This window comes from Ovis canadensis, chromosome 15 (genome assembly GCF_042477335.2).
Source record: "Ovis canadensis isolate MfBH-ARS-UI-01 breed Bighorn chromosome 15, ARS-UI_OviCan_v2, whole genome shotgun sequence".
Lineage (NCBI taxonomy): Eukaryota > Metazoa > Chordata > Mammalia > Artiodactyla > Bovidae > Ovis > Ovis canadensis.
The window spans coordinates 32,593,866-32,615,481 of NC_091259.1; the positions used below are offsets into that span (position 1 = coordinate 32,593,866).

Consider the following 21,616-nt stretch of genomic DNA (forward strand, 5'->3'; position numbering starts at 1 on the left):
TCTGTTTGAGTTCAGATGGGAACATTTTGACGATTCCTCACTCCTTTTAAAGACCTTTGTGAAAATCCTCCAAATGAACAGTTACTCTAATGCAAATAAACAGAAAGCGTCCTCAGTATTTGCCAATTCTCAAAGGCCCCTAGCATTAGTCTAAAAAATCATATGCTTCCCACCTTCTCATCCCCCCAAAAAAAAGTTAGGAAAGAGGTGTAAAGATGAATGAATGAACACTGCTTTCTCATTTCCGAGGGTTTTGAGAAGTGGGGGAAAGGGAAATAGTTGTGGACAAGCTGGAAACACAAAGGGACCTGAATGGATGTGGGCAATGCCAAGGCCCCTTTGCCTGGGACCTGGTATCTCCCAGGGAATCCCTGTGTTGTCACGTTTGCTTACAAGGACACCGGGTACTACACTCACCACTGGCAGGTCACCCATAGAGCCACAGGAACTGGGTCTTTGACCAGGTCAGAGGGCAACCCCGGACTCAGATCTCAGGCAAAAGCCTGTTGAACTCTTGAAGAAAAATCAATCTTAAGTTTCCGAGCAGAATAGTATTGGAGGTCACAACTTACATGTATGATGGTGATGCAGCTTTGGGCATTTCCATTAGCAGCTCTGTTTTAGGGGTTTTCCATCTGCTCTAGGGACAGAGTCTCAGAATAGTACAGTATACATCATCACCCTCTGAAGAAGGCTGAAGGCAGCCTGCCCAGAGTGTGATTTGAGGAAGGCCATTGCCTGAGTGTAGAGGATTCTGTCCTCTGGGCAGCTCAGAGCAAGTCCTTCGGGGAGAGCTGAGGGCCAGCTCTGATCTTAGAGGAGGAAGAGGCAGCAAGTGGACACCGGGTGCATGTACAGCCTTGGGTCCATGTCCTGCCAGGGGCCAGGAGGAGTTGCCAGTTTTAACATCAGGTTCCAAACTGTTAGTGACTTGCTGGCTGCCAGCTCACAGCTTTGGCCAGAAAGTAATATCTGGTAACTCCGTTCTATAGTCCTTTCATTCAGAGAGCTGGATCCTCCTTTGATGCAGATGACTTTCCATCTTGAAGAGACATCTGGGTAGTTCTGCACTGGGTACCACATGTACCCCCTGGGTAGTTCTGCGCAGGAGGCTTCCAGGTTGGGAGGCGAGGCCAAGCCTGGGAGAGCCCGTGCCCAGATTCTGGAGCATACGGATACGAGTTCACACTCTGGTCAGTCACACTATTAACTATATTGTAACAAATATTCAAGCTTTTAAGGGATCCGTTTACAACACACTTTTTGGTGGTTTTTTTTTTTTTTTAAATCTCAATTTATCATCTTCCAGATGATCACTAAACCAGAATACACTGTTCCCAGAACACCATGACAAAAAGACTGCTGGCGTCTTGCTAAAGATTATTCTACAGTCAGGAAAACTAATCATAGAAACAGACAGGCCCAGAAGCCTGCAACTCACAGGGAATCTGGGCTGGTGGCAGAATGGCTGAAGAGGGTAAGGAGGCATGTTTTACTTGAAGTCGGTAAGAATCAAATATTAATGGCGTGGACTTTAGAAATCGTAACTTGCCAAGGATCGTGGACCAGACCCACAGAGATATTAAAGGTTAAAACTTTGGGTATCGTTTGTTTATTTATCCATTCAGTAAATATTTATCAACACCCGTCATATACCTAATAGTGTATTAGGCTCTGGGAATGCAGCGGTGAGTAAACAGAATTCCTGTCCTCATGGGGCTCATGTCTTACAGGGAGGCAGACAGGTGAGTAAGCAAGTCACGTACAGGATAAATACTGTTACAGTGGAGGCATAAGCTGTTATAAGAGCACATGTGGAGGCCTCCACTTGGATGGGGAATCGAGGAGGCTTCCTGGAGGTGGTGTCTTCTGCAGGATGAGAAGTTGTTAAGTAAAGAAGATAGGTTATTGGGGGAGAAAGGGAAGAATGTCAGACTAAAGTCAACACCCAGAGTTGGAGACAAGTTAGGCTGATGTGTGAATGGAAAAATAGGAGTGGAGAGTAGGGCTGAGGCCTGAGTGTGGAGAGATGATGGACATTAACTGTGAAAGACCCCTAAAAACCTTAAGTAACTGTGTGTTTTTCCTGAGGGTGATGGGGAGCCATTAAAAGGTCCTCGGAGAGTGACATCAAATTATGTTTTAGAAAAATGACTTGGACTACACAGTTGTGAATAGACTGGAAGGGTTTACACAGAAGGTAAGGAGATTAGTAAGGAAAGTGTTGCCCATAATCCAGGCAGGAAACTGTGGTAGCTTGAACCAGGGTATTTACAGTGAGGACGGGTAAGAAGTGGGAAAAGTTCACGGTATTTAGGAGCCTGAAGAAACTTGATAAGTGATCTGTTGTAGAAGATGAGAGAGAAACGAATCAAAGATGATGGCCCCTTTTCTTATTTGGGGCCCAGTGGGTGACAGTGGAGCCCTTTACTGAAATGGGGATGAAGGAGAAGAAGCAGAACTTTGTTGTTGCTGTTGTTAAGATGATGAACAGTCTGTGTCACAGGAGTGAGGCCCGTGTGACATCCAGTGGGGATCCGTCCAGGAGGCCTTTGGATTCATTGTTATGTCTGGAATTCCGTAAAGAGAGAGATTTGCTGGCCATGTATCTATTGGCGTCATCGGCATATAAACGATTCTTGAAGCTGGTGAGTTTACAGAACAAGAGAGGAGAGCCTGGAATAGAATCCAAAGGCACTCCAACGCACTGGGCCCTCCAGGATAGTCACAACCCATCATGGAGATTAAAACAGAGTTGCTGGAAGAAACAGGATGGAGACCGGGAGAGTGTGGTGTCATGAAAGAGGAAGGGGAAAAGTAGTCATCAGTCTCAATGCTGCCGTTAAGCCCTCTAAGAGGGACTAGAAACATCTGTTGGGTTTAGTGACATGGGGGCATTGGTTATCAGAGGTGAACAGTCCTGGTCTTCGTGGAATGATGGAATCAGGGCTGAGATCATGGTGGGTTGGGCACATGGGAGGGAAGGGGGGCAGCATGTGTAGGCAGCTCTAGGGGTGGAGGGAGGCAAGGAGTTAGACTGATCCAAGGGTAGCCTTTGGCAGGGGTGGGGTGGCACAGTGGGAGGATAATGGGCAAGGGAGTTCAGGAACTGGCCAGGAAGCAGATGGGAGTTGAACCATGGGCCCTGAAGTAGGGGCTGATGGAAAAAGAAGGCAGAAAGGGAGGACATGATGGGGATCATTGGGGCTCCGAGAACAGTCCTGGTGAGAATAACTGGATGGGAGAGCTGGGGCCGGGGAAGGAGGTTTCAGTGTAATACTTCAGAGGAGTAGCTCTTGCTGGTGAAGAAAGGCCTGGAGTATTCTCTGTCAGCATCTCCTGGAGTGGGACTGCACAGTTCAGGATGAAGGTGAAGGTGTTAGTTGCTCAGTCGTGTCCGACTCTTTGCAACCTCATGGTCTGTAGTTTGCCAGCCTCTATCCATGGAATTCTCCAGGCAAGAAGAGTGGAGTGGGTTGTCATTTCCTTCTCCAGGGGATCGTCCTGACCTAGGGATTGAACCCGGGTCTGCTGCATTGCAGATTCTTTACCATATGAGCCATCAGGGAAACCCTCAGTTCAGGCTACCTAAGTCCAAACACCAAATCCATTATTTACAGACCTGTCTCCCTACGGCCTTCAGCCAGGTCCCTGGATCCCTGTTCTAACCAGCTACTAATTCTCCACTCCCTACCGTCTCACACTGTGGTGGTGGTTATAGGTTTTAGTCACTAAGTCGTGTCTGACTTAGTCCATGACCCCATGAACTATAGCCTGCCAGGCTCCCCTGTTCAAGAGATTCTCCAGGCAAGAATACTGGAGTGGGTTGCCATTTCCTTCTCCAGGGGATCTTCCCAAGCCAGAAATTGAACCTGGGTCTTCTGCATTGCAGACACATTCTCTACCGACTGAGCTACGACAGAAACTCTCACACTGTGGGAGACTCATGTATTAACTCCAACCCTCCCAGCGAGCTTGAGTTGTGGATGTTATCTCTCTAATGAAAATAAACCAAGACCCAGAGATATTAGGAAATTTGCCTACGATTCTCTAGCTAGGAAGTAAATGGCAGAGCCAGTTCTGTCTGACTTCTTTCTCTCCATTTCTTGGACTGCAAGCTTAGTGAGAGCAAGAAGTGTCTTCTTAGGGCTAAAGCCTTCGTATTTGATGCCTGTGCAGAATTGGAGCTCATGAAACGCCAGGTGCCAGGGTGCATGGGAAAATGAGTGAATGGTGCTAAGAATGAGGCTCCAATGCTGTCTCCCAAGGGAAATAAAAATGCTGCCACCCCAAGAGAGACATGAAGATCACTGGAAAGAAGAAGGAGGGGCAGGTTTGGCAATCAAGTGGCGCTTGTGTTGGATTAATAGAGCAGAGGTGTCTTCTTGGGCTCTTTTGTGAGTGGGGTGCTGGGCGTTTGGCTGTGGCATGAGAGAGTTGACTGTCAGCTTTCCCATCTGCGCTGGGTCCAGCCTCAAGTTCCAGTCCTGGCAGGGAGTGGCCTAGAGCCCCCCGCCCCCACTCCAGAGGTGGAACTGAGAGGGGAGGGACCTAGGAAATAGAACCCGCAGGGGAGAAATGAGAAGCCTTGACCACTCCCTAACACTCCTGTGTTTCCTTTTTAGAATGTGAGGCTGGGGCTTCTCTGCAGACCTTCCATCATGCTGTCAAGGGGCGTGTGTGCATGTGTGTGTGTGTGTGTGCACGCGTGCGTGTGAGGGCGTGGGCAAGGAAGGCCCAGGTTCCTCACCAGTTGTCTGAAGAGCATCCACACTCCCTGGTGCAGGCTTAAGGCCCTGGCGATGTCTGCTGGGTGGCTACCCCGTCACTTGCCCCTGGGAAAGATTTAGAGAGTCAGGTTCACAGCCTGCTTGAAGGGAGGGGACTTCCACATTTGAGGGAAGTGGGGAAGGCTGGTGGACCATGTGGTTTGGTTTTTGTTCTTGACTGCATGCTTCTCTCCCACCCTCCCTGAGTAGCACAAAGGACAGTTTCCTCCTTCCAGGCTTTAAAGGCCACCGCATGCCACCTGATGCTACCTCAGGGCCTAGTCCTCAGGCCTCCCTGCCTCCCTCTCGTCTCCTGTCTGCTCAGCAGGTCTGTATGTCCATCGTCCTCTGTCTCCCACCATCGCTACCGGCCCATTTCCTCTCCATGGGGCGAGGCCTGGGGTCCAGGGGAGAGCCGTGGGGCCCGGGGGCAGGAGCCCCTCGCCCTCAGTCTCCACGTCAGGCATGCCCCTGCCACAACCCGTCCCCCCCAACCTGTGTGCACGAACCCGCCACACCACCCACTGTCTACTTCTGAGGGCTGCGTGCTGGAGGCGAGGTGTGGGCAGTAGGCAGGGGAGCCTAGTGAGCAGATGGAGCCCCGCAGAGACTGTCGGCGCCTTAAAGGATCACAGAGCCCGTCCTCCTTATGTCCCAGATGAGATTGAGAGTCAGAGAGAAGATTCATGTTTAATCTTTCATCCGCTGGTCCGTCCTTCTCTCCGTCCAATAAAGATTCATCAAACGCCTGTCAGATCCAAGAGACACAGCCACGGGGTCTGCTGCTCTCAGTCGGCTTTTGTTCTGATGGGGAGGGAGACACCATAAACCTTGAACTTGAAGCAGCTCTACCAAGGCTAGTTGGCGGCCACAGAGCTGAGCCTGGAGCTTCTGCAGGGCCCTTTCCGAGACCCGTGCGTGATGACTCCCCACCTTCCTTGGAGCCTGAGCTTCAGTTCTCTCTAAAAAGGAGATGGAAACATTCAGAAGGATTGAAACTGGATTTTAGCCTTGATACTTCTGAGCAGCAGGGGGTCATGGGTAAAATGTATCGAACATAGGATCTAGCGTTTTAACCATTTTTAAGAGTGCTGTTCAGTGGCATTCAGGAAATGGCAACCCGCTCCAGTATTCTTGCCTGGAGAATCCCATGGACAGAGGAGCCTGGTGGGCTACACAGTCCCTAGGGTTACAGAGTCGGACACGACTGAGCTCGCACGCACAGTACTCAGTGGCATTAAGTCCTGTCGCGTTGTCGTGCAGTCGTCACCACCGTCCGTCCACAGAACCTTTTCGTCTTTCCAAACTGAAACTCTGTCTCCGTTGAACAGTAATTCTCCCTACGTCCCCCGAGCCCCGGACCAGGAATTCTTCACATTTCGTGCCATGGGCCCCTTGGGAAATGTGGTGAAAGCTAGGAACCCTGCCTCGGAATAATGTCTCTAGCTGCATAGAGTGAAATACCTAAGATTACCAAGGGAAACTTTAAATACAGATAGCACAAGATTTTTAAACCATTTGTAATACAGTTAATATGTGGGATCCTTTGTCATCCTGTTAACAGGCTCAAGCAGTGGTTGGGCATCTGCAGTTGGCATAACTGGTTCGAGGTAACCGCAACATTTCTTCTAATGTGGTGTGAAAGTATCTAGTTGCCTGTGCATGAGCAGGTCACAAGTACAGTTCATCTGACTGCTTTGTCGCTTCATTCCCCCATTGAAGGAACTGCTGAATTTCAGTTTGTTGTTATTTTTCGGTCGCTAAGTCATGCCTGACTCTTTGCCAACACAGTGGGCTACAGGATACCAGCCTCCTCCACTGTCTCCGGGAGTTTGTTCAGTTTCATGTCCATTGAGTCGGTGATGCTATCCGACCATCTCACCCTCTGCCGCCGCCTTCTCCTTTCACCTTCAATCTTTCCCACCATTGGTTAGAGGTTGGTAAAAATAAAAAGGGAATATTTTCTCCTCCATGATCACCAGCCTCCTGAATTCTGTCCCTGGGTTGCATTGGGGTTTCTTGGCCTGGAGGTTCAGAGAGGCCTTGCGGAGCCAGTTTGCCTAACCTTTTCCGCCTGAGAGGGCAGTGCCCGGGGCCAGGAGTGTGCTGATGGGTAGGACGCCTGACAGAAACCTTCCCTGTGCACCGGCTCTCAAGAGAGAGAGGGATGGCGGGAACATCCCAGGAACCCAGCCAACAGGGGAAGAGGTGCCCCCTTTCTCCCCAAGCTGCCAGCCTGCTGTCTGAGGTGGGCGGGGCCAGCGCCCTCTGGAAGCGTGCCTTCTGGCAGCTTCCCTGCCCCCCTTCTACCCCCTTGTCCAAAGGCTCAATGCAGAAGGGAGCCATATGGTCCTTTGTGGACACATTTTCCCCAGTACAGTATCTTCCTGGTGTGAATGCAAGGGCCTGGCTCCCCAGTGTCAGCTGTCTGTCCCCTCCCCCACGATGCCCCATCTCTCATCGTCAGTCCAGAGCATAGCAGGTTGTGGGGGGCAAGCTCACCGAGTTGGGGAGCCCTGCAGAGTCAGGGTGAGTGAGGCGTCTTTTTAGTAACACCCAACCGCACGCACTCACACAGAAACTGTTGAAGTCAAATGTCTCAAAGTCAGATCCCTTTTTAGTATGAATTTGCTGTGTCTCATTCTGAGCACTAATTCCAATTTAATTGCAAGTGGCCTGAAGCCTCTTCAATAGGAGTAACAAATGGTTTGATTTTGTAAACTTCATCAGACTGCATTTTAAATGCGACACAGTAGCCCAGCTCGAATGCCAATGAAGCACTGGAGTAGCTCTCTGTTTACTAATTATCCGTTTTTACTCCAAGCCACGCTGGCTGGCTTGTCTGATTAAATCGGATTTGTGGGATAGAGAACAGCTAGCAGAGTTTTCTCTATAGTAAACGAGATTGAAACTATGGGCCGCCTGGCTGCACACTGTAAATTATATTTCCTTTTAAAGGGGACGTGTCTCTTTTATTTCTGTGGCACCCCTTCTGCATATTAAACCTTCTGGCACAGAAATGTACCTGGCTCCTAAATCCAGCCTCCTCGTGCCCTCCACCAAGTAGCCGGCTCACTTCTGTTGCTTTCCATCTCCCTCTCTGAAGGACTGGAAAGGAAATTGGCGGCTACATCCTGTATTTCCCTCCCACACTGCTTTTCTTTTTTAATCCTTGCATTTCTCCCCTTTATTCTAGGGATGAGTTTTCATTATTTCATTATTCTAAAAGGCCCCTGTGATGATATGGGTTCTTAGAATTGATTTTGAGTTGGATAACACAGAGTTCTAGCAATAAAATGTGCCGATACCCAGCGCGGACTAGGGTTTAACTTCTCTGAAAGACGTGAATATTGGTGGCGTTGGGTGGGTGGACCTGAGTTGGTGGTGACAGTGTGGGTGATGAAAGAGCCAGTTTCTGAAAACTTAAATTTGTCCTTCAGTCCACCCTGGAATGAAAACCTTCCTTCTCACCAGGGTGAAATTCAGATCCCAAGGTTCCTCCCTGTGGTCCAGCAGAGAAGCTATGGCTCCGGCACTGGAGGAGTGGGTGTTGTGGACCAGTACTCACTGTGTAGCCTGCATCAGGGTTTAGCTGGTTTCTTCTACTCACTTGCTGGGGTCTGGAGTCTGGCCTTAAGCTCCTGGTCTCTCTAATTGTTTATTCCTTTGTCCCCAGAGGGCTTCCCTTGTGGTTTAGATGGTAAAGAATCTGCGTGCAATGCAGGAGACTTCTTCATCCTTTCTGTCACACACTGACACAGACACAGACACACACACAGACACACACACAGACACACACACAGACACACACACACACACACACACGCTACATAAACTGAACACAAGGCAGCCCTGAATAAGGTGTAATCAGGTTGTGCTTAAACTCTCCTGTTGCTAAGACTTTACTCCACAAGCTAGACCTGCCTGCCCTGCCCTCACTCTCTCTGTCTGTGCACCAGAAGCTTTTTGTCTTTTAATTTGCTTCTGAATGTCCTGCAAAATTAACGGTGTGCGGACTTTTCCCTCTCTGGCCATTGTGTGCGGTACAGTACAGGCAGGCCTGGCAGTGCCTCTGATAGCCTGGTTACCGTGGGAATGAATGGCCACCACACTCTCAGGCTCACAGCCCTCCTCCTAATTGTTGACAGTAAAAAGCGTTTAAATGCTGCTTAATTTGTAATCATCTTCTAGGGGGGTGGGGGGAAGGAGAGGAGCCATTAAAATGTCAGTAAAATGAATACATCCATCTCTCTCTCTCTCTCTGTCTCTTTGGTTTGGTTTTGTTTATTTATATGGGGTGGTTTTCCTTTGCAGTGCCCAATGTTTGTCTGAAACAACCAGTATTCCATTTGATTGTGAATTTCCATCTCCCCCAGTCCCTGCTCCCCTCCCCACCATATTCTGTCCCTGGGTCTTTGTCTGCAGAGGCCTGTCTCCTCCTCTGTCCCTTCTCTTCTAGGTGGGCCTCCCTGCTGGCTCATCCTCATCATCTCTGAAATGCATTGGGATTTACAGGACCATTTAGATGAGACCCCAGCTGAGCTGGTATCTTCTTTTCCATTGATCCCTTTTCTGGGTCCCAATTCTAGCCTAGGGGGCCTCAACGTGGTTTTGGGGATGCCTGGATCTAGGGAGGTGGGCTCTGTTGAAAACATCTTGTACACCTGAAGAAAAAGAGAGAGGAAAGCTGCCTGGGGATAGGTTATTGTATCACTGCAATAAGGAAATTGGGCCTCATCTTCAGGTGGAACCGCAACACCCTCCCATGAAGCCTTGGACACACAGCTGAAAACTGAAGTGCCTACTGTGTGTTGGGCAAAATGTTAAGGAAATGAGGCCACTGGAATCAGGGGGCCTGGTTCTCCGACCCACCATCTTGGTTGTGTTTTCTGTCACCCAGCTCTGGAGGCCTGAGAGAGAAAGCCCCTTCTCCCCTCACCTTTCCCCATCAGCCTGGCCCTTGCCCTGTACAAAGAGGCTGGCAGGGACTCTCAGACTCAGCAGCTCAAGAATTGCCCTTCTAGGCGTAGGGCTCATTCTAGGAGGTACTAAGTAACTGGTGACCCCTTGAGAGAAAGGACCTAGCAGGGTCTCTTGAGTCTTGCTTGCCCCATCTTCCTAAACACCCCTGTGTCTCAGGACTGGTGGAGGGTTCAGAGGGAGAGACCTGGATCGCCCAAAGCTGGTGTTCAGTCAAGCTTAGCTGTCTTCTGTGCCTCTCCTGGGGCTCTCTCTGTGAGCCAAAGATGGTGGCTTCCCAGTGAAGCCCTGAGAGTCTCCTTAACCAAAGAAAAACTGTCAAGGGGGACTTTGAAGGAGAAATGTCTGGAACGTATCTTACTGTGGGAAAGGCCTTTTAGCTTCCAGCACCCTCTTACAAGCCTAGGATTACTGCCTGTTAGAGTGAAGGCAGGAGGAGAAGGGGTTGGCAGAGGATGAGATGGTTGGATGGCATCGCTGACTCAGTGGCCTTGAGTTTGAGCAAGCTCTGGGAGAGGGTGAAGGACAGGGAAGCCTGGCGTGCTGCAGCCCATGGGGTGACAAAGAGTTGGACACAACCGAGCGACTGAACACACAGAGTGAGGGGAAGCTTGAAGATTACTGACTTCTACCTGCATTTTTCTGATGAGGAACTTGAGGCCCAGAGAGGTCCGGGGACCTGAGTGTGCACAGCAAGGGAGCTGCTGAGCCAGGACCTGAGGATGGGCCTTCCAGTGCTTTCTACCCTTCTGGTCCTCTTCGACTAGGAGGCGGTAGTGAGAAGTCACTGGAAAGGGAAGGGCAAGAGGACCATGGCAGGGCGATTACTCTGGCATGTCCTTTCGTACGTCATCCTGGCTTCCTGTCTCACGTTTCAGGGCTTCTTTGCCAGAAACCTCAGGACCAGGAGGCTCCTGGCTTCTTCCAAGCCAGCTCTCACACAGCCTGATAGAGAGCAGCAGGCTTCTCGCGGGGGTTATAGGCCACAGGTGCAGAGCTGAATACATGCCAGGGAGGCTGGATTGAGGACGGAACCCATTGCAGCTCTGGGTTTATTTGTACCCATCTCCCCACCAAAGGAAGGAAGTTGGGAGCTCTTGGGTTTCAGGAACCCTCTGGGCAGACAGGTGCCTTGCCTGTCTCCTGTGATCTTCAGTCCTGCAGAAGAGACAGCGTAGGGAAATTGCGGAAGTCGGTCCTTCTCTGCCTCTTGGGAGGAGAAGCCGGGTATTGGTCCTTCTAGGCAGCTCGAGGCCCCTCCTCTCCCAGACGGCCTTGTCTCAGAGGCCCGTCTTCCTCCGCCAGAGTGGGCAGCACCCGGGAGCTGCTCCCATTTCCGACCCCTACTCCTGGGCCAGGCAGGCTCTCCTGAGCTGAGCTAGGTTTAAGGGACTGCCGGCCGCCCCTCTCCACTCAGGGCTGTTGAAGTTGGTCCAATTTTTCAATCGTGGGCCAATTAGTTTCACAAATGGGGGCCCCCGTGGTGCCAGGGCGCATTTGTTCCGGGCCTGCGCACTGGCTGGGCCCCATTGTCCTGCCTCCCACCCCCGTGGGGGCCCATTGTCCTCGCCCCCAGCGGGGGCTGCTTATGGCTGATTTATACGGGCAGGCGTCCCGCGGCACTGCCACAGCTGGCCGAGGTGCTTAAGGCCTCGGACCCCCTGACCTCTGCCCTAGTCCTGCTGTCTTTTTGAAAGTTACAGACCAGAGGGCCGCATACCTCTCCGGATTTACTTTCCTCCCCCCAACTCCGCACGCACCGTGTCCCTTCCCTTTTTCCTCCCTTTGCTCTTGGCGGTAGCAGCCTGGGCTCCTTCTAGAACGTCTGGAAGGGTCCAGGAGCTGGGCTGGGACGGGGATGAGGGGCAGGTGGGAGGTTCCAGGAGAGGCAGCCGGTCTGATGGGGAGGTGGTGGCTGCTGCTTCCTCCAAAGGGGGCTCTGCGTCCTTGATCCCTTAGTTCCCTCTCTGAGGCGGGGCAGGGAGGGCGTGTTCCCATCAGTGCAGTGCTGCCCGGGACCCTGGGACTCGGTTTGAGGTCTTGCAGTTGAGTTTGCCCTCTCCGCCTTTCTGCCCGGGCCCATGCGTCCTGGACAAAGCAGCCCAAGGTACGGGAACTGGAGGCGGTTGGTCATGTAACCAGGCAGCAGAGCACAGATCTGACTCCCTCTTAACCCGTGGACTCTCTCTTACCAACCAAATCCAACTTTCCTCTTCCTTTTCACTGCTTTTCCTTTCTTTTCTACCCCTCCTCCCCTGTTCTTGTCCCCTTCCCCCAGTTTCTCCCCCTCTTTGGCTCTGTTTGTTGGAATGATTGACAAAATTAGTAAATCCATTCATGTTACTTTTATTGTGCAGGTCTCAATAAATCCCCCCCATGTCCGGGGTGCACCTTAATGAGCTAGTGAGCTGACAAATTTGTTTACTGTAGCTGGAGGTGCCGAGTAATGAAATGCATTTGTGTCTGCAGCTCACTGCTAAACAAATACAGAGTTTTCTGGGAGCCAGCATTGCCTGCTGCTGCTGCTTGAGGATGCGGCCACACTCCCCAAGAGACTGAGAGGGGTGTGTGTGAGTGAGTGTGTGCCTTCGTGTGTGTGTGTGTGTGTGTGTGTGTGTGTGTGTGTGTGTAGAGCACGCACATGCCCTGAGACTTGTAGTCACTCACCAATCCATGTCTTAGTTCCAAAACAAATTTGAATCAGCAGCTCCAGCTCCTCCCCCTTTGGTTATTCATTGATAACTCTACTCTCTGGGCTAATGATAGGAAATCCCAACATTCCCCCCTTTCCCTGTGGACATAGAAGGTTTATGTTGATATATGGGTGCCTCCCAAGATTCTAAGCAGATAAGAAATAAAGGAAAATGTGGCAAGCGGGCTGGATAAGAAGACTGAAATTGACAAGACTGAAGTTGACAGGAAGGTTAAGATGCTATGGTTTTTAGCTCCTGGCTTGGTTTGGGAAGATGCAACGAAGCCGATGATTAAAGGTGCCCTAGAAGTAGGTGACTATATGTAGGAGGCAAGCACTGGTGCACAGACTTGTGGCTAATTTGGTTTGAGGCAAGCCTACCAAAGCTGTTTTTTTCAGCCTTCCCTGCCCTTCCTGGGAGAGAGGCTGGCTGTAGGCAGTAAAGGAAACAGTGGGACTTGTCTCCCACTCTCCAGCAGTTGTCACTCCCGGGGCGGGAGTCGGGGGTTGGTGGGCCGACATTTTCTTGGGCTGGGTGGACTGGGCCCTCTTTGTGCACATAGCTAGCCTTCTCAGGAAGGCTGGGAGTTGAGGGTTCATCCCAAATGATGCTTCAGCTTATGCCCAGGAGGAGAGCTAGAGCAGGATCGTTTTGGTGCTTTCTTCAGTCGATCCCTTGAAAAGGAGCCAAGCCCTAGTGATGGCTCAGGGGGTTCAAAAAGGAGGCATCCCTGCCCATGTCATGCATTGGGCTTTTGCTTCCTTTCTGTCTGCTTCCGGTCCTGTCCTCCCCACCCCACACTCACACCTCCAGCCTCTTGAGATGCAGACAGGGCCTTCCTGCCTTCCGTGTGAGTCAGCCCTGGGCTGCTTGTCTCTGTCTGTCTTTTTCTCCTGCACAGTGGATGACGCAGCTCTGCCACTTCTTTAGCAGTGACCTGGGGCAGGGGAGTAGGGGGAAGGAGGAGAAAGAAGGGGAAGAGGGAGAGGTATCAGTTTCTGTGGCAGTTTGGGTGTGCGCTCACAAGGCTTCAGAGGACTGGAAACGGTGTCTTAGGAAAGAGTACTCCTGAAGGTCAGAGGAAGTACAGTAGGTAGCCCTGTCTGAGGACTTCGGGATGGGGGGGGTGGAGGGGTGGAAGGTTGGAGGTGGTTCCCATTTAAATCAAGATTTTCACACGGTGCTCCCCGCCCCAGCCCAAATTTGCTATTTTCTTTCCTCTGGAAAGAAGAAGTTGCAGGGGGTGGGGAAGCAGCTCTCCCTTTCTTGGGTGAGATTGGGTGGAGTTGGACATGAGAAGCCCATCCTTGGCCCGTGTGCAAGCACATGCTTATACACACGCACACACATGTAACAGTCACGGCCGGCTTACCAAAAAAAGCCCCAATATATTTAGATTCCTCCGCTCTTTTGATTAAGAACCTGCTTATGTCTAGGGATAATAAGAGCCTTGCTCCAAGAAGGTGTAGCACCTGAGCGTCTTCTCCAGCTGTGTGCCCCTCTGATCCTGTTCCTGCCTTTCTATTAAAGAGCTAATTGGTATGGAAATGGCACAGGTGTAAACATGAGGGGTTTTGTGTCTCATAATTTCAGACCCAGTCATCACCGGGGTGAAATAAATACCCTGGGTCGGTGTCACCCCTCCTGCCTCCTGTTCCATCCTAGCCTTGGCTTTCTCCGGTTCTTTTTTATTTTTTTGGCTAAAATTAAACTTGTTTTAAATTGGGAATCTGTGAGTCGTACATGCCCTGCAGCCAGATCGGCTGCGCTGCCCTTGAGGGTGTAAGGCAGGCATGTTGGGGGCCACCATCTCCGGGTAGAATTGGTGCTAATGAGGGTACAGATATTTGCATGCTCTTCCCCGCCTTACCTAGGGCCTCTCTCCATCAACCCAAGCACACCCATTCCCTCCTCCTAGTTCATATTCCCTTCAGACCAGGCAGACACCCTTGGGGTCCAGCCTAAGATGGAGACCCATTCATAAGGGCAGAGGGGGTTCTATTCTTTGACCTGATAAATGATTTCTTTGGGCCAAGCCTAATTTATGTATCTGATTTACATTTGAATTTACAGATTGATTGAAAACAATACCTTTGTAGGATTTGCATACTCAATAATTTTTGCCAGTTGCCTATTAACAGCATTATGAAGTTGGTGTTGGAAAAGGCAGCTGAGTCATGAATACTATTTCCTAGATGAAAGAATGAGGCCAAGGGCAGCAAGTAGCTGGCCCAGGGTCACAGCCAAGAAGGGCTTCACCTTTGGGCGAGAACCAGGGTCTGCCGACTGTATCATTGCATGAGGTGGTAAAACTGATCCTTCTGTGGACTGGGTCTTTGCTTCTGAGCAGCAGGGCTGAAACATGGAGCCAGAACCAAGGTGTCCTGTTCAGCCCACTAGACGGACCTGAGAGGCCCCAAAGACATCAGCTCTTTAGGGATTATTGGGCATTACTCATTTCCGAGGAGCATCTTACTGGACGTTCTGCGTTCAGTCTGGGCTTTCCCCAGCTCTAGCCATCCATTGCTCTGTACCATGACTTTCCCCATCCTGTGACCCCCTGTGCTCTTTGTGATTGTCCCACAACCCCTTATTTATTCTTTAAAAAAAAAAAAGCTCTTTATTGATTATTATTATTTTATATTTTCTTGGCTATGCTGTGTGGCATGTGGGAATCTTAGTTCCCCGAACAGGGATTGAACCTGCCCCCTTGCATTGGAGTCTTAATCCCTGGACTGCCAGGGATGTCCATCCTTATTTATTCTTGAATGCAACATGCAGCTATTGAGCGCCTACTGTATGCCAGGCCCTGTGATTTATGTTAGGGGATATAATGATGAAGAAAGTGCTTCTTGCTTACCATCTCTTACCATCTCCTGGGCAGAGCTACATGTCAAAAATAAGTACAACAAAGGGTTTAATAGTTGTGCTGGGGTTGTGAGGCTCAGAGGAAGGAGGTGTCCTTGGCACTGAGTCCTAAACAGTGTCTCTCATCCAGGATACCTTCTCTAGGGCCAGTTTCCTGGAAGAAGCAGCCCAGAGTCGATAAAACAACGTCAGCTTGTGTCTCGTGCAGGGCGACCGTGATCTGTATCCAGGTTGTTCACTGCAGTAGGATGCCCAGCTGAGGGAGAAACAGAGGCTGGAGTCCAGCCGTCCTTGCGTGCCAGAGCTGTGTGCCCAGGCGAGGATCTGTGTTGGGCTAGAGAAAGAGGCATTATTTTCTAATTCAGACAAAGGCATCCTCTGGGCTGGCGTTAGTTCTGCCACCGCTTCATAGCTAAGAAGCTTTTCCACTTGGGTATCTCATTGGATGCTCTCAACGGCCACAAGCAGGGCGGCAAAGGATGGAACAGACTCTGGTCCAGAGAAGCAGAGTGACTTGCTCTGGGTTGCAAGGCAATGGAGTGGCTGAGGCAGGACCCACGTGCTTCCCTGGTCTCCCTCGTGTCCTGCTGGCCCTCTGATTTCTGAAGGTCTTTTGCAATGAGTGGAGGCTCCTTGCCTCTCCCCAGTGGTATTAGGCATGAGGTTCCCCCAACAGCAGAGGAAGGGGCAGTGTGCGTCTCAGGGGCTCAGGCATTGAAGGGAACAGGGTTCTAAAACTGCCAGGCCCCCTTGCTTCGCCCTACATCTCACGGCAGCTAATGAATTGCTAATAAAATTTTCTAGATAATTTTATTTCCATAGTCCCACATTTTAATGTGTTTCCAAAAGCTAGCATTTATTTGCCTAATCTCCCAGTGTAATAGAATCTGCCCTGACTCATCATACATGCGAACAATCAGCTAGGCAGGAACTACAGCAAATTGTTTAATAAGTCAAATCTAGTCGCTGGATTTTTAACTTACATGCACCAATAGCTTTTCTTGTGTCTCATCCGTTTCTCTCCCTCCCCCCGACCCCCGCCCTTTCATTTTTCCTTTAAAGATATTTTCTATCCTCTCAGCTGCTGGTCTCCAAACAGAAGAATGGGAAGTGGATGGGGCCCCTCCTTTCTTCATCTCTGATCCTCAGGCAGTGTCATCAGTGACCAGGGGGAACCCCTGTGCCCTGTGGGATGCCTAGGAAGGAGGGACCACCGTGGGGACCCTGTAATAGATCCTTTCCTGGCGGTCACTGCATGACTTTACACTTGTCGCCAAGAGCCGATATCCAGAACTTCGGACGCATGAGGCTTCCTGACTTGAGCCCGGGCTGAGGGTCCTGTCCTGCCATTGCCCCGGGATTCCACTTCTCCAGTCCTCCTCTGTCCTCCCAGCCCCTACCTTAGACTGGTCCCAACACTCCTCCAGTGATAGGACAAAAGCCATCACCTCTGTCCCTGATTTCAGCCACTTTGCCAATGCCGTTGGTCCCCACTCAGCACCCAGGGGCATTGCCTTCACGTACTGGTTGGAACATGCTAGCCCGTGCTCCCCGCATCTTTTCCCCACACCCCTGAGCAATCCCACCTGGCAGTATGGCCGTCTGCCATCTGACCCCCAATAACTGTCTCTGCTTATCTTCATCCTTGAGTTGGGGGGGGGGGGTCTGTCCTCTCTTCCTGCCTGCTTTGATATCTGATTGCGTTGTTTCTAGCTTGGCTCCTGTGCCTGCTGTGGTCCTTAGCTCCTCAGTACACTTTATTTCTTAAAGCCTAAGAAGGAATCTCCAGAGCCCTCTTGGGATCAGCCTGTCTTATCCTCTGGCTGGTGGTTGGTTTGTCTGTGTCCTCCACGCGGCCGGGACCTTGTGTCTCTGGTTGATCTCAGCATCCCTCTTGTCACCTAGGACAGTGCCTGCCCTAGGTGATATTCACAGAGTTGCCTGAATGGACACGAAATAGGCTCAGGGGATCCTGAGAAGAAGGGGCCGCACAGTGGGGCAGCTCTGGGGCCCTGGGAAGACCCGGAGGGTGAGGCTGCCAGGGTTCTCAGTCTTCCCTGGGCTGGGACTTACCCTCAGAACTCCTCTGGGCTTGGCTTTTTAGGCTTGGGATCTCCTACTGGGAATGTCATTCATGTTCCCTCTGACCCAGGTTCCTTCCACACTGGGGATTTTGGGGGATCCATAAAGAGAAACCTGGGCTCTTAAAGGGCATGGCTTGCCCGGGAAGCTTGTTCTCTCTTAGCAATAAAAGGCAGATGTTTGATGTCTGGCTTCATCGGGACTCTCTGTAGGTTGAGGTTCAGGCCAGAGATAGGGCTCGTGGGATGAAGCAGCTAGAGCTGCCATGCCCCTGGATGTGTTGCAGATGGACGCCACCCTCGGGAGTGCTGGCCAGACCAGACTGGACTTTGAGGAGTCACTGTCAACCCTTGTCTGTGTCTGCTGGGCAGATCACTCCTCTCACTGTACCCCCCTAATCAAATGGAGTGAGCACCTCAGTTCCTCTTGCAGAGGCCTTGCTGGCTCCCAGAGGGGTTGGAAGGCTTCAGAGAGCCCTACCTCGTGACGTCTTCTAGGGCGCTCCTCCTGGCCTGGGCTGTCTGTTTCTAGGGTGGGCCTTGGATGCATGGGGGCTCCTGAGCCAGCTGGGTTGGAACTGGCTCTCTGCGTCATCATTGTGCTTCTTCCCAGAGAAGCCCAGGCAGATAGACATTAACCCAACTCCGTGGTTTCTGAAATCAGACAAACTGAGGCATTTATAAATCCCAGCTCCTCTTCTTTCTGACCGTGTGACCTTAGGCAAGTTATTTAACCACTCTGTTTTGCCATTTGTGAAAAGGGGCATGAGCATCCTGCCGGGTGCGGTTGCAAGTTTCAAATGAGACGATGGCATAAATAAAGCACCTAGCACAAGGCGTAAAGCAGTCCCCGTCCCCTCTGCTCTCTGAGGCCAGGAGGAAGGTCGTGCCTTGGCTGCTCCTCACGTCCCCTGCCCAGCCTTCCCTGGACCTGGGTGCAGGCGATGCCTGTGGGTGCGATGGAGCGTGGCTCCAAGTGCCTTGAGGGCTGGGGATGTGGGGAAATGGGAAGCCGTCCTTGCCTTCCTGCTGGTCCCTCGTAGCGCCAGCCGTGAATGGGACTGAGGCAGACAAAAGAGACCCCCCGTTTGCTGTCTCCACGGATAGACCTGCGAGACAGCAGGCTCTGCGTGCTATCTTGTACCCCGCCCCCTGCCCGCTGGGAGCTCCCTGATGCCACCCCGAGCAGACCTTGATCTGAAGCAGCCGGAGCTCTGCCCCGTCTTCCACTCTGGACTGGCAGGCGCTGCACCCCACCCCCTTGCCTGCTTGTGTCCTTTACACAGCGGGGCAGGGAGGCAGGGCTGGGCTGAGCACGAGTGATCAAGCCCAGACGCCTGCAAAGAGAGGCGAGTAGACTGGGAGCTTCCAGGGGAGCTGACATGCTCAGGAAAATGGAACCCAAAAGAGTGGCCAAGGCGGCCAAGACCAGCTGGGACTCAGATGGAGGGCTTAGATGCTTCCTCCTTAGATGCTGAACCCTGGAAAGCCATGGCTCCACAGCAGCACCAGAAAGAGGGGTGACGAACAGAAAATAGCAGCCTGTCTTTGTAGGGCTTTCCTGGGCTCAGTGGTAAAGAATCTGCCTGCCAATGCAGGAGATGTTGGTTCGATCCTTGGGTCAGGAAGTTGCCCTGGAGAAGGAAATGGCAGCCCCCTCCGGGATTCTTGCCTGGGAGATCCCATGGACAGAGGAGCCTTGTGGGCTACAGTCCATGGGGTTGCAGTCAGACACGACTTGGCGACGAAACAGCAACAACAACTTTGTAGGATATCATGGGCTACCTACCTCTACTTCTGATCAGCACAGAAAACAACCAGAGTTAAATGAAAATCTCATGTCCCTCATTAGCTTAAAATCTCTTGACCAAGGACGTCCCTGATGGTCCAGGGGTTAAGACTTTGTTTTCCAATACAGAGAGTATGGATGGGTTCAGTCCCTGATTGGGAATCTAAGATCCCACCACTCCTCATGGCCAAAATACCAAAACATAAACCCGAAGCAATATTGTAACAAATTCAGTGGAGACTTTAAAAATGGTTCACATCGAAAAAATCTTTTTTAAAAATCCCTTGACAGCTGCATGTTGGTCTTGGGATGAAGCCTAAAGTTCTTACCACGATTTGCAAGACTCAGTACAAGCTGGCCTGGCCCACTTCTTTGACTCCCTCCCTGTTTTTTCTCTGCCTCCCTAGCTGTACTGTTCTGTCTGATCCTTCTACCGGCTATGTTTCTGTCCAGTTCACAGATACTATTTTTTCTCCCTAGAATGCTGTCCCCATGTCCCCAGTGTGCTGGGTAACATCTGCGATGAGGGCAGGCACTTTGTACAGTTTTCCATGGCTACACCCCCAGGGCCAAAAAGAGAGTCCTGCTTGTAGTAGATACTGAAATAGTATTGTTCAAAGAACAGATCCTTAGGAGGTATGCATTCATGAGTGGAGACGTGGTTAAGAGAATCGGGTCTGTAGCGTCAGGGGAGGATCAGATCCAGGCTGCCTGAGCTTGAATCCCAGCTCTGTTTGCTTGTGAACTCCGCTACTCTGGACAAATTACTCAATCTCTCTGTGTCTCCTTTTCCTTAGCTGAAGGGTGAGGCTGTAGAGGTCCCATTTTGCAGATGGGATGTTTTAAGTGTTACATTCCAATGGTGGCTTTCATCTTTGCCATTGTGGTTCCTCACAGAGGCCCCCGGACGCCCCATCTCCTGCCCAGGCTTGGAAAGGCCCTCTGATAGATGGCTTCTTGGTACCCTGCCTTTGACACAGCACTCCAGACAATTGCAGAGTCATTTGCTGCCATGATGTTCTTGATTAATATCTCTGTTTCTCCCACTAGACTTTAGGTTCCATGAGGATGGGAAGTGAGTGGATTTTGTCCACCGGTGGAGCCGTGTACTGGGGGCTCCATCAGCATCACGTGGCCCGCGCTACCTCTGGGTTCGCTGCTGAGTGTGGGGCCGGGAGTGCTGCCCTGACACTGGCTCGTGCTCCAGCCCAGCTGAGGCTCTGCCCCGTTTCCCGCAGGCACGGACATGGCTGTCTTCTGTCTGCTGTGCGGGAAGCGTTTCCAGGCACAGAGCGCGCTCCAGCAGCACATGGAGGTCCACGCGGGCGTGCGCAGCTACATCTGCAGCGAGTGCAACCGCACCTTCCCCAGCCACACCGCCCTGAAACGCCACCTGCGCTCACACACAGGTAGGCTGGCCACGGGCGGGCGGGTGGGCGGGGTCTCTGGGAACCGCTGTCCAAACAGTTTACCTCCAAACTCATCTGGTGGGGGAGCCCTCGGTCCAGTGTGCAGGGGCCTCTGAGGTGCAGGCCAGTGTGGACAGTTCTTGTCCCATCCCACCTTGGGGACGTTTAGGTCTCGGTATCTCTGTGCCCAACAGAGACGGCGCTCATTAGAAATGTAGGCTCATGGGTCCCCCCCACCTCAGAAACTTCTATTTAGTGGGCATGGGTGGGACTCTAAGACTCAACATGGTTAATAAGTATTCCCAAAGATTCTGATGCAGGTGGGCCTGAAATGAATTTTGAGGAAAATCTGCCTGCTTGGTCTGTTTCCCACCACTGGTCCTACTCCGCACACACACACACACACACACCACACACGCACTGTATGCACACACATATATATACCATGCACACATGTTGGGCACACATGCATTGTGCAGGCATACACTGCACACACATGCACACACACAATGTACACACACAGCATACACACACACATACACACGCTGTGCACGTATGTTCCTGAGGTCAGCCTTGGGCTCTTAAGGGAATGTGGCAGAAGTGGTCCGGCTTACTAGTTAACAGAAGCACATGCTCTGTATTGGGCCTTGCCCTGCTTAGGAGAGACAGCGTGGGTGTATAAACTGAGCCAGTCGCTGCTGGTGGGGAAGGAGAGTAGCTATGAGTCAGGGGTAGGGGGTGGGGTGCTTGCTTCTGAGACCCGAGGGGCATTGGCTTCCTTGCATCATCCCCTAACCCCCAGCAATGTCACAGGTGACTTGAAGCCTCCCTTCCTCTGACTGTACGTCGATGAAGGATTGCCCGTTTCTAAGTCTGCATGTGTCTCTGCTTGTGTGTGTTCTGTCCTGGGTTTGGGGTGAGAGGTGGGTGATGGGGCCGGGGATGTAGAGAGGCAAATTATCTTTCCGGGGGTGTAACAGAGTGTGTCCTCCTGGCTGCTGGAGAGGGTATAAAAAACTCTGCATTG

General features: G+C 51.5%; 1 protein-coding gene across 3 annotated transcripts in view; it reads left to right on the forward strand.

Annotated features, from left to right (window-relative positions):
- ZBTB16 (zinc finger and BTB domain containing 16) overlaps nucleotides 1–21,616 on the forward strand; it is a 199,518-nt gene that overhangs the window by 168,638 nt on the left and 9,264 nt on the right. For all 3 annotated transcript variants that reach the window (XM_069555064.1, XM_069555066.1, XM_069555067.1), the window contains exon 5: nucleotides 20,419–20,589. In XM_069555064.1, coding sequence (XP_069411165.1) covers nucleotides 20,419–20,589 — 171 coding nt within the window. The remainder of the gene's footprint in view (nucleotides 1–20,418; nucleotides 20,590–21,616) is intronic.